Source organism: Pteropus medius, unplaced genomic scaffold (assembly GCF_902729225.1).
Source record: "Pteropus medius unplaced genomic scaffold, Ma_sr-lr_union100, whole genome shotgun sequence".
NCBI classification, from domain to species: Eukaryota; Metazoa; Chordata; class Mammalia; order Chiroptera; family Pteropodidae; genus Pteropus; species Pteropus medius.
The window spans coordinates 458,959-471,306 of record NW_024342468.1 but is presented as its reverse complement, the minus strand read 5'-3'; the positions used below and the strand labels follow the sequence as shown (position 1 = coordinate 471,306).

Genomic DNA, 12,348 nt, shown 5'->3' with positions numbered 1-12,348 from the left:
CTGGCCACTGCCAGAGCCCACGGTGCTTTCTCTACTCCAGGGACGCAGGGCTCAGGAAGGGCAGAGGGCAGAGGGCACTGCCTCCTCGCCAGGCAGGAAATGCCCCAGCATTTCTGGCAGGGGTGAGGCAGGCACCGGGCAGTTTTAGGACAAGGGATCAGTTGTGTCCCCGAGGGGTTACTGCGGACACCTCTCCTTCCCATGAAGCCCTGTGACCCCAAAGTAAGGAGTGAAATTCCCATAGGCCATAGAGGGACACAGGCTACGAGGCCACCTGCCCCCAGCCAGCTGCCGGCCTGAGGGTGGTCTGGCTCTGGCAGCTGGGGTCCAGATGTTCCCGGCCGCGAGACCCCCTGACAGCAGACGCTGGAGCTCACCGCCATCTGCCATCCTGGGGGCGCCCCTCCCAGGTGGTTTGACCTAAGTGTGGAGGGAGGGGGAGCAGAGGGGCCCTCGTAGACACCCCGCGATTTCCCCTTCACTCCCAAGCCGCAGCCTTCCCTGGAGGGCACAGACACTGAGCGCAGGCGTTGGGCCCACGTCACTGTCCAGACTTCTGAATGCCACCAGGCACCCTCGATCGTGGAAGCCCCTCGCGCCCTCACTCCCGACAGACCCTCACTCCCGCGTGAGCTGACTTCCAGTCCTAAATGGCTTTCGGAGCCACACGCTTCTCCCCACCCCACCACGGAACATTCCGGCTGCTTCTCTCTCCTATCCCTCCCCATGCGGGTGTTGGTGGGGTGAGGCGTTTTAAAATCCCAACCCTGTTACTACCCTGGCTGAGACTTTGACAGTTCCCCACGGACTGCGGGATAAAATAAACCGGGCCGGGCCCTGACATGCGCCCCCCCCCCCCCGCCGGTCCCCGCCCCCTATTCCAGCCCCGGGGTCTCCTCTTAGATCCTCCAGTCCCCGCTCTCGCACAGGGTGGCCCTTCTGGCTGGAACGCTCACCTCCTCCGGCCTTGGCGGGCCCTGTCTGTGGAGCAGTCTCCCTGACTCCGCACACCCCGCCCGAGCCCCCTGTCCTTGTCATCCTGGGCATGCCGCCATGTTTACGGGATACTGAACCGATCACTGCCTGCCACCCGCAGAGACTGGGGCAGGAACACACCTGTCTGCCCCTCTCCCCTCCAAGAGGGGATCCGGTGAGCGTTTATGTCGAAGACATCCTCGTGCCTCCCCTGGTTCCTTCACCCACCTTACACACCCAGCGCCAGGCGGCCATGCGTGAGACAGGCCTGTGATGTCCACGGCCCCTGCTTCTGGGGGACGGGAGATGCTTAAACGGACAAACTCTCCCCCGCGGGCACCAGAAGTAGCATCTTCACCCTCCCCCCAGATGGGGTGATACCCACATAGCAGCCACCTTCTGCCTCAGGAACAAGGTTGTGGGGTCCCGGTCTCTGCCCCCCACCTACCTGCCGCCCACAGAGAAGTCAGACACGGCGTAGTAGTAGGATTGCAGCACCTTGGGGTCCTTGAAGATGTCATCCCCAAACGTGTTGAGCCGGTCTAGGGAGATGAGGAGCTCGGTGCTGGTGACCCACTCCTGGGGGCAAGGGGGACACAGGGAAGGGGAAGGGACACCATCAGTGGGTTCCTGGGTATGTGCTCCCACCCCACTCTGCTGGAAGGCCCAGCTGGCTGCCCTGGGGGTCTCCAGGGACACAGAGACAGGCCAAACTCCAACACATTCCAAGAACACTGCAGCAATCAGGAGCCTGTGCTTTGGGGTCACCCCAGCCTGGTGCCAGGCCACTTGCTGGCTGTGCGACTTTGGGGAAGTTGCTCAATGTTTGGCAGTTCCCACTTCCCCATCTGTGAACTGGGACAACGAACAGTGCCGAGCCCACGAGGCTGTCTGGAGGAGGACAGCTGACGTCGGCAGCCGGGCCTGCGGTCTGGCACATGCAGGTAAGTGGTGACCGGCTGTGCAGCTCACCTGCTTCTCTCAGTGGCTCCTGCACCCCCATTCCAGAGGTCAGCTGGGTGAGGCTATGTCCCTGTGCCCTTCTCCCCTGCTCGGCTGGGCCTGGAGAGGGCAGTCCCTAGGCGTATAGGCTCCTCATGTGCTAAAGATCAGGCTCCCACAGATAAGTCACCTGTCCGAGGTGATGTCTGAACCACCAGAACATACGCCCACTAGAGCAGGAGCTTGGGGCGCCTCGTTCTCGCTGCATCCCCAGTCCTCGGCTCTTCCTGGCACGCGGCAGGCGCTGGACAAATACTTGCTGATTCCTGAATGAGCTGCCGAGGAGGTGGGAGAAGCCACGTGAAGGCTGACATTTTCATCTGCCTGCTGTTATAATCAGAGGTCGCTCCAGCTGAATTTTAATTAGCATTTTAATTCGGCCCAGGAGCTCCTGGTTTAGCAATCAGGCCCATCAGGACAGAAAATGAACTCCTGGCAAAGCCTGTCTTCACACCCCAGCGTGACTCAGGCCAGTGGGCCTCTGCTGCTCTCCCTGAGCTCAGCACCTTGCCAGCTCACCGCCTGGGACCCAGGGCCTCGGCTCAAGGATGCTTCAGCCGGCGAGGAGGGGTCCGGCATGAGACAACTTCAGCAGGAAGATCGGCACTCAGCTGAGTCTGTAGGTCCTCGCCACTCCCCGAACCACTTCTCAAATGTCAGTGTGTGTTCAGGGATCCGGTGAAAACACAGCTTCTGAGGTCTGGGGCGGGGCCCGCGACTCTGCATTTCTTATGAGGGCCCAGGTGATGCTGATGCTGCTGGTCCCTGGGGCAGCTGAGGAGCAAGGAGCAAAAAGCCTGGGCGGGAAACCCAGCAGCACACAGGTGAAGGGCCTTCGCTTGATTCTTTCTCCAGACAAAGTGCCACCTGGAGACCTCAAACCAGCCGATGTCCGTGCTGGGAGGGGCAGCAGGTGACACTGTGTGGTTGTGGCTCGGGTCCTCAGACTACTCCTACGAGTAGGTACTGTTATCACCCCCATTCTACAGGTGGGGGGGGCTGAGGCTCAGGGAGGGTAAGTGTTCTGCTCCAAGGTGCACAGCTGGCACACAGTAGGGCTGCGGTTCGGGTCTGTCTGGGCTCAGGGTCCAGGCTGTAACCATTAGGCGGCCTGGCTTCCTGCATCTACCCCAACACCCTCGTCATACCAGGGGGCCCAGTGGGCAATGACCTGCCCGGGGTGTCCAGCCCACACGACCCTCCTCCGGGTTCCTACGTCGGCTTTGTGGCCTAGGACCTGCTTCCTCAGTCTGCGAAGACAATGAGAACAGTCCACAGCTCCCTGAGACGCAGGGGGATTTGTTCCCTTAGCCCAAACTGTGTGCCCCACCCTCTCCTGTCTCAGAGCAGTGGTCCCCAACCAGGGACCCAGGGCTCCCATGAGAATCTAACGCCTGAGGATCTGAGGCAGAGCTGAGGCGGTGATGCTGGCGCTGGGGGCGGCTGCAGATACAGACGAAGCTTTGCTCACTCGCCCACTGCTCATCTTCTGCTGCGTGGCCCTGTTCCTAACAGGCCACAGACCAGTACCAGTCTGCGGCCTGGGGGTTGGAGACCCCTTAGAGGTCATTTTAAGGCAATCCGAAGCCCCCACGTACACAGGCAACGGGCTCCTTCAACTCGTGACCCCCTCTGGGCTGACTCTGGACCGACCCTGGGGTCCAGAACGCAGGGAGAAGGGAGAGCGGGAGGCAGAGCTTCGGCTCTCGGGGGCAGCGATTCTGCCCCAGCCAACACCCCAGGATGGAGCAGTTCAGGGCCCCTCAGCTCTGTCACCCGATTCCGTGCCGGCCGAGTTGGCCTTCTCCCCAAAGGCCTTGGCCCCTCGGGGGACAGAGAGAGCCAAGACCTAGCAGCTTCCTTCAAAAGGCATCCTTCGTTACCTCCCACCCCAAAATGCTCCGTGTGCTCAGAGGACACGCCACCCTGGGTGTGCCCGGAGGAGACAGGAGAGAAGGGAGGGCGCAGTGGCTTGGCCTTTCTTTGTCCTTCCCTGACCTTGGCTTCCGCCTGGGGGCGGCAGCAGGAGCGGGCATTTCTGAGGTTGTCTCTCCATCAGCGACAACGTCCAAGACACACGAGGCAACAAGTCACGAACCCCGCTGCCAGGGTCTCGGCTGAAGCCGCTGCCCAGGGAGACTGCGTCTCAGGTGCAGGCAGCGAGCGTGGGGCCCGGCTATTCTGCTTGTCTTCAAATGACCTTGGCTGATGCTTTCTGATCTGAGGAGCTTGGAACCCGTGGAGGAGAAACTGTCATTTTAAAGAGAATCATCATGATGACGCGTGAACGTTTTTAATGAGGCGAATGGGGCCCGGGCATCTGGAACTGTGACTCTGTGCCATGAAGGATTAACTTTTCCCAAAGAGAGGTCTGGCTTTTGCCACCCCGCTCCTGGGGTCACCTCTAAGCCATTAGAATGTCCTGCTTGTCTCTGTTCACCTGGTATCTAGGGCCACCTGGTAGTCTGATTTATGGGGGTCCCCTGGGCCACGTGGGGTCAGCTTGACCTCTGGGGGGGCTGGAGACTACGGTTAGCTCTGCAGGCGGTCGGCCATGTCTATGCAGCCAATCCCAATAAAGAACCTAGACACCAAGGCGCAGGTGAGCTTCCTGGTTGGCAATGGCCTATGTGTTGTCACACATCGCTGCTGGGGGAAATAAGCGATGTCCCCAGGATGCCCCTGGGAGAGGAAAGGTGGCCGCCCCAAGCCTGGTGTCTCCGGGGCCCTGCCCCACGCCCCCTTTCCCATTGCTGGTTGTAATGTGCACCTTTTCACTGTAATAGACCGTCAGTGAAGACGGCAGCTTTTCTGAGTTCTGTGAGTCCCTCCAGAAAAACCACTGAACCTGAGGGTGGTCTCGGGGACGTGAACCAGCTGATGCCATGTCTGGGCAGCCTGGGTGGGACACGACTTCTTCCTGGGCCTCAGCGTCCCTTCTGGAAAGAAGCGGGATTCTGGTCCCAGCCCCTCGTCGTCCCAGGCAGGCAGAGGAAATGCTCTGAACGTGCGAGGGGACGAGATGACAGACCTTCCCGGCAGAGGTCTGTCTGAACACGGGGAGAGGACAGGAGGGCGTCCAACGCCCGGAAACATCAACCGGGTCACCACATCACTGTGACTGCAAAGCTGAACAGACCAGGTGGGCTGCACAGGGCGGCTGTGCTGAATGCACACAGCCACAGGCCTGCCGCCCTCTCTGCCACGACGGTGACAGTGACCTACTGTGACTCTATCTTCAAAGCGTGTATGAGCGCCTCTTACGGGCCGAGCACTGGCCACTTTATAGGTGACTGTCCAACGTGGCAACTGCTAGCCACATGTGGTTACTTAAAGTTCATTAAAACAAAACAAAATTTATAATCCAGTTCCTCAGCCATGCTAGTCAAGGGTTCTACAGACCGTCTCTGTCACTGCACAGCGTTCTACTGGACCAGGACCCAGCACGGGACCCAGGACCCTGATTCCAAAACTCGTGTTCTTTTCACATGTCCCACTTTATCCTCGTCAGAGCCCCTGGAGACACACAGGGCAGGCGGGTTGGTCAGCTCACAGAGAGAGGACGGGAGGCCGGCGGCACAGGGCTCCGGAAGGAGCACCGGCCAGGAGTCGGAACTCTAGTCTGGGCCCCTCCACCAACTCACGGGAATCCCTGGAAAACCCCTTCCCCACGCCAGGCCTCAGTTTCCCCAGCCCCTTAAGAAAGGGGTCAGGTGAGGTGGCGGCTGTCCCCCGGCTCCTGACGTGGGAGACAAGGAAAGGGGCACTTCCCTTCGACCACGCGGCCCCCTTGCACCTGTCGTGGCCAGGTGCCCACAGAAGGTCCAGGCACAACAGAGCCTCTCTCTGACCTGCAGCACGGGGCTGTCCTCGAAGCTGTAGGCGCTGGGACGGCCCTCCAGGGTGGAAAACGCCACGTTGCCGCCGCTCAGGGGCGAGATGTCGCTGAACTCAGAGGTGCAGAAGGCCACGCGCTCGTCCTGGCCGGGGCGCAGGTACTGGCCCTCGGGCCTGCCGTAGGTCTTCTGGCAGGAGGCGCTGTAGTACTGGTAGGGCTCCCAGGGCGCGCCCGCTCGGCTGCGCTTGTACACAGCGAAGCTCTCGGGACGGCTGGTGTGGAACTTCAGCCTCACGTAGGTGATCTCGTAAGCTTTCCCTGCAGTGGGACGACACGGGCCATTTTATGGAAGGGAAGGGAGAGCCGGAAGCCTGGTCCAGGGGGAGCAGAACGGCTGTGCCCCATCAACGGCCTTGAGGGGATCGCTAGAGGCTGTCCGGAACTCTGCCCTGGGATCAATGAGTGATGCCTGTCGGGGCCCCGCAGAAGACGTTTCCTCGCTTCCCAGGTACGTGCCATCCCTTACCTAGGCCAACTTGCCTCCCTACACAGGAATCTGCCGTGGAGGACCCCTGACAGGCAGCCGCGTCTTCGCTCGAATTCGGATCTTCTGATCCAAAGCTCCAGCAATGGGATGTTGCCACATCCGACAGAGGCCTGCTCTACCGTGAGAAAGCTATTTCTTTTACTACATCCCAACAAAGCCAACCCTTCCACCTGTGCCTTTGGCCTCATTCCGCCCCAGTGACTGAATGCGTATCACTTTTGTACCATCGTAGAGTTGGAAAACCGGAAGTCGAACCATCAGCCATCAGGGACCATCTGCGCTAATTCCGCTACGACGTGGACGGACCTTGAAAACGGCGTGGAAAATGAAAGAAATGAATCCCGAAAGACGACGTGGTGTACGAGCCCACGTGGAGGAAATGTCCTGAACAGGCAAATCCACGGAGACAGAGAGAATGGTGGGCGCCAGCGGCTGGGGGAGGGGATGGGACGTTAGTGGTGGTTGATGGGGGCGAAATTTCAGGTCGGGAAGATGAGAGCCTGCTGGTGCTGGGGGCGGGGTGGCCGCACGACAGCGCGCGTGGATTGAATGCCACTGAACTGTGCACCTAAAAACGGTTAAGACAGCAAAGTCCATGTTATGTGCATTTTACTTCAATAAAAAAAAAAATTGGAAAAAAAATATATCTGTCGGGACCTTGGGGAATGCAGTTTGGTGACACGGATGAAGAGCCCTAAAAATATTCCCGGCCTTTGTTACAAGAATCCCACTTCTGGGAAGTCAAACATGGAAACGAAACCCATAGAAATAGCCATCATCAAGGTGGTGGTGTTTTTTTTTTTTTTATAATGGGGAAAAACTTGAACCATAAGGTTCAATAAACAAATTCACAGATGATCGAAACCGTTGAAACAGCCGTCAATGAGTCTGTAATACAGGGGAACCGCTTAAGTCAAAACATTGAATGAAAAAGAAAACGCAAGATCTCACCTTCAGAATCACCAGATTACGTTTAAAGAGAATGGGCAGAAAAGAAAGACGTCAAACAAATAAGTGTGACTGTCTCTAGGACAGAGCACGCCGAGTAACTTTTCTTCCCTTTTTAATTGTTCTGCATTTTCTCAATTTTCTCTCGTGAAACCTGTTCTAATTTAAAAACTGGAGAACACATGTTTAAAAAAAATTTTTTTTTCAAGCAACCGCCTTGCCATGTTATGTTTTAAGATGTTTTTCAAGTTCCGTGGCAGCACGGTTGGCACTGGAACCCCAAGTCCTCTTAAGAAAGCATGTGTCCCAGACAGCATGATGGCTGCTTCTCGGAGCAGCTTCAAGCCTCGGAACCAGGCAGGGACTCACCCCAGATGCGCATTCACGGAAAGACGCTGTGTGGAGGCTCTGGTGGTGTACGAGCCAGACTCCTCCATAAACATCTAACCGCCAGACACCTCACGGAAGGGGAGCTTGGAGCCACTTAAAAGGTAGCTGGCAGCTAGAAGCCTGATGGGAAAAAGGCCGTCCCTGGGATTTCACGCAAACGAGCACCATCGCGTGCTGCATCTGCTCTTCCTCGCCAAGCCAGGAGGTGAGAGGAGGTGCAGGGGCATCGCAGAGACGCAGCAGGAACTTTTTGTTACAAGAGTTAATTAGAAGAGCCCAGAAAGCAACTTAATCCCCGCTTTGTGATGAAAAGCTGTCTGCCAAAGGCAACCGGAAGGCTGGGGGAGGAACCCACCCCAAGATCCTCCAAGCATCGGCAAGAATTGAATTCGCAGCCTCGACTCAGACCCTTGTGAGCCCCAGGGGCTGATGGACAGGGCTTCAGGGTGATGTGGAGACAGGTGTGCTCCTGGCAGGACAGCTGGACCGAAATGTCATCCCCAGCGGTTAATTGGGGGTGACAATGCTTGGGGGCGCACATGATCTCACCTCCCAGCTGTCCAGTATGCTGTCCCCTCTGTGCCTCACCTGGCTGGCTCCCACGCATCCTGCTCATCCGGCTGGTGTAGCAGACTGGCCACACACCCCAGCCTCGGCCCAGCGTGAGGCACCCTTCCCCCACCTCTCCTGGCTGATGGCAACTCAGCCTTGGAGCCATGGATCTGGGTGTCTCGCTAGGCTCTCCCAGCTGCCCTGGGCTTCCTCATCCTGTTCTGTTAAGATCTGCCACTAGTTTGTGACCTCCTTAGGACAGGAGCTGTGAATCCCCAGAACTGAGCACAGAGCCTGGTGCAGAGTAGATGCTAAGTAAACGTTTCCCTGTGAGCAAGTGAAGACAAAGCACGATTTGTACTTTCAAGGAGTTTATAATCCAGTGAGCGAGTCGAGACAGGCAGGCCTGACAACATGCCGACACTGCCACATTGTGTCTCCAAGTCCTGACCCCAGAATGAGTCTGTTTAACAACAGCCAACATTTAGTGAGCACCTACTATGTGCCAGGCACCTGGCTAAGTACTTCACGCGTACCGTATCGCCGCATCCCCAAACAGAAGCATCATTGTGCATGTTTTACTAACGAGGGACTTTTGCCCAACGTCATGCAAAAAGCAGCCAGGTCTCTACTTAGCTGCAAGCCCGTCTGGCCCCAAACTCGCTGCCCAGAACAGGTTCCCCTGTTCGGGGCTCTGTAGGTGTCCAGAGAGAAGGGACTGCCCAGGAAGGGTGCTGGTGCCCATGAAGATGGCACCAGGAGCACCAAGCCGTGTCCTCTCCAACCCAGCTGGGACACAATGACACCAGGGCGGTCACAAAACCAGGCCGGCCCACATCCGGCACTGGCCAAGCAGAATGAGCTCCGAATGGAGAGGCTTATTTTGGGAAAATGGAAACAAAACAAAGCCCTTTAATTGGAGCCATCTGGGGAGCAGTGGCCTGGGGTGGAGGGGGGGGAAGGGGCAGGGTGAGAAGCTGAGCTGGGAACTTGTGGGTGAGGCTTCCCTGCCCCCAGCTGGCAACGGAACCAGGCGGAGAGAGCTGCTCCAGCGTCTGGGGGATCACGGCAGAGCCCACCGCACTGTCATCTGGCCGTCCGCTGTCCCTGTCTTCCTCTCCCGGCCCGGCTCTGGCAATCTGGGGCACAACGAACCCCTGTTAGGAGCTGGAGAATTCCCACAATCACAGCGCCAGGCACCAGGACAGCCCGGCTGAATCAGGGCTGGGCCCATCACAGTTCTCTCATCTTTGGGCCAAGGGTCTAAACTCCAAATACGGAACAAGATCGTCACGCCTATGGCCTACCCTGGGGAGAACGAACAGGTTTTATGTGATTGATGACGGCCCAGGGCTCTGCGCGAAGAAGGGTTCTGAGGTCCGTTCTGAACTTAGACATGACTGAGACACGCACACTCCGAGTCTGCAGAGAGGTCGTAGGTCATTCAAGACCAGCCCGATAAATCAGGGAGCCGAAGAGGGGCTGAGTGTGAATGACGAGGAGGGCAAACGCAAAGAACGTTCCAGAGAATGACCTCGTGATCTGGCCGATGACGAAAAGAGCAGAGAATCGCTCCGTGGGGTGGAGGGAGAGACCGAGGGAGGAGGAGGGTGCCTCTGCTTTTTGATTTTAAACACATAACATAAAACTCACCCTCTTAACCATTTTCAGGCGCACGGTTCGCTGGCATTGCGTACACTCACAGTGTTGTGTCCCCACCACCAACGCTCACCCCCAGAATCCTCTGCATCTTCCCCACACGAAACTCCCAGTTCAATGGCCACTCTCCTCCCCTCTCCCCTGCCCAGCCCCCGCGCGGCCCCACCCATTCCGCTCTCTGTCTCCACGAAATTAGCCCCTTCTGTGGACCTCACGTAAGCAGAACCGTCTAGTCTTTGTCCTTCTGCGTCTGGCTTATTTCACTTAGCATCGTGTCTCTTCAAGCTTCGCCCACGTGGGAGCATCTGTCAGAATCTCCTTCCTGTTAAGGCCGAATACTCATGCACTGTGCGCGTGCACCTCGTTTTGCCTGCTCCTTCGCCAGTGAACGCTGGGGTGCTTCCACTCTGGCTGCTGCGAACTATGCCGCTATGAACACGGGTGCTTCCACTTTTGGATGCTAAGTTTGAGGTGGCGTGTGACATCCGAGGACTGACACGCAGAAGGACGTGTGAACTACTCAGTCAAGGGCTCGGGGCGGGGACACTGGGTGAGAGGTTCAGTGGAGTCCCACACGCCGGCCGCGATCCCAACAGGCAAAGCCAGGGGCATGACACAGGGAGAGGGGCAGTGGGTGGCAGGGCTGGCGCGGAGCTGCGGGGGAGCAGGGGTAGGGAGGGAGGTGACGTGGCTGGGGCCCAGGGCGAGCGCGAGCGGGGGCAGGGCTAGGAGGAAGGCTGGGGCCCTGTGAATGCCACAGCTTAAGAGTTTGGAAGTTTCTGGAAGGCTGGGGAGTCATTCATTCCTGCATTCGTTAACTCGCTCCTTTGTTCCCGGGGAAATGCGGTTCACATCCAGCTCCTACCGGCAACGTGGCCTCGGCCAAACTGGGTCGTGGCCTGGAACGCAGTGACTCGGTTTCCCCGTTTGTAAAAAGGGCAAAAGGACGACGGGGCTTAGCGAGTTCCTGCCTGCCAAGCGCTGAGCATGGCCCCAGGCACACAGCACGCGCACGGCGGAATGACAGCTCCCACTGCATCCGCGGGCTTGACCCACCCTTCCCGAGCCCCGCTGCACAGGGGGCTTGTGCTGGGCTCTGGGTCCAGCTGTGAAAACAGGCATGCCCTCTGCACCTCGGGGCCCGATCCACACAAACGAACCGACACCTCGAGGCAGCACCCCCCAGACCGTGATGGGGAAAGCGTGAGGGGCAGCGAGAAGGCACGGGCCGGCCCTCTGCCCAATCCTGGGGGCCGAGGGGCTTCCTGGAGGAAGTCACCCCTCAGCTGAGAGGGACAGACAGCGCTTGTCCGCGGCCGCATCCCTGGGGCTTGGTACAGGGACGGGTGCACAGTAGGCACTCAGCAGTTTCGTTTATGAATGAGGGGCGGGTTTATCCAGGAGGCAGGGGGAGAAAGCATGCGAGCAGAGGCCCCCACGTACACAAATACCAGGAGGGGTGACTATCGAGGCCCTACTGAAGGGCAGCGGGCTGAAGCCAGAGAGGGAGGCGGGGCAGAGGTGACCTGGAAGCCATCCACATGCTTCCTGGGCTTTGGGAATGACCCCTGCTGTAACTCCTGGGTCACTCCTGGGAAGTGCAGGGGGGGGCGAAGGGGCCGGGGCCAGCTGGGCCCAGAGGTAGTCGGGGGGCTGCTTCTGTGGGTGGAGGCTAACCAGGGCTGCTGCCTTGACCCCCTGACCTGCCTGGGGCCCAGCGTTCCAGCTGGAACCCCCAGGGAGCAGGAAGGAGGACTTGGCCCCCCAGAACCGGCCCCGGCCAATGCAAACACGGCCGCCCACTCGACAGGAAGACGCAACAAAGCCGAAGCTCAGGAGACTCAGCTGGCTCAGGCTCCTCGGGGGCCAGCGGGGTCCTCCTGCCATCCAGCCTCGACCAGAGCCAGGTCCCATTGTCTCCTTGTCCCCTCCGCTCCATCCATCTGCGCTGTGTGGGTCCGAGGACAGACACAGCAAGCGGCCTCTTGGCTCCCCAGTGCCGTGCCCTGACCTGAAATGTCCTTCATTCTTACGTCAACTCCTGCCACCCTTCAGACCCCAGCGAGGCCCCTTTACTCTGTGAGTGTCGCATCGTTCCTGGGCCCACCCGCCTTCCTCCTGCAACTCCCCCCTCGCTCGGGGACTCAGAACTCATCTGCCCAGAGACTCGGAGACTCAAGGGTCTTTCTGTCATTCCAGAAGATTCCCTGGAATCTAAGAAAGTGTACAAGGAGATAGCCCCACCCCGGCCAGACGTGGGCTCCGACCTGCCTCACCTGAACCTGTATCATTCCCAGGGGGAGCGCAGTTGGGGGAGGGTCCCGGGGCCTGCCATTTACTGGCTGCGTGACCCGGGGCAACTGACTTCATCCTTAGAACCTCAGTTTCCTTGTCTATAAAAGAACAAACCTTGCTGAGTTGGGGTGCCAACTCAGTG

The 12,348-nt window shown here is 58.7% G+C and overlaps 1 protein-coding gene across 1 annotated transcript in view; it reads right to left on the bottom strand.

Moving 5' to 3' along the window:
* LAMC3 (laminin subunit gamma 3) overlaps positions 1–12,348 on the bottom strand; it is a 59,509-nt gene that overhangs the window by 41,877 nt on the left and 5,284 nt on the right. The window contains 2 exon segments of the mRNA XM_039862877.1: positions 1,424–1,554; positions 5,829–6,133. Of these exon segments, the coding sequence (XP_039718811.1) occupies positions 1,424–1,554; positions 5,829–6,133 (436 nt within the window).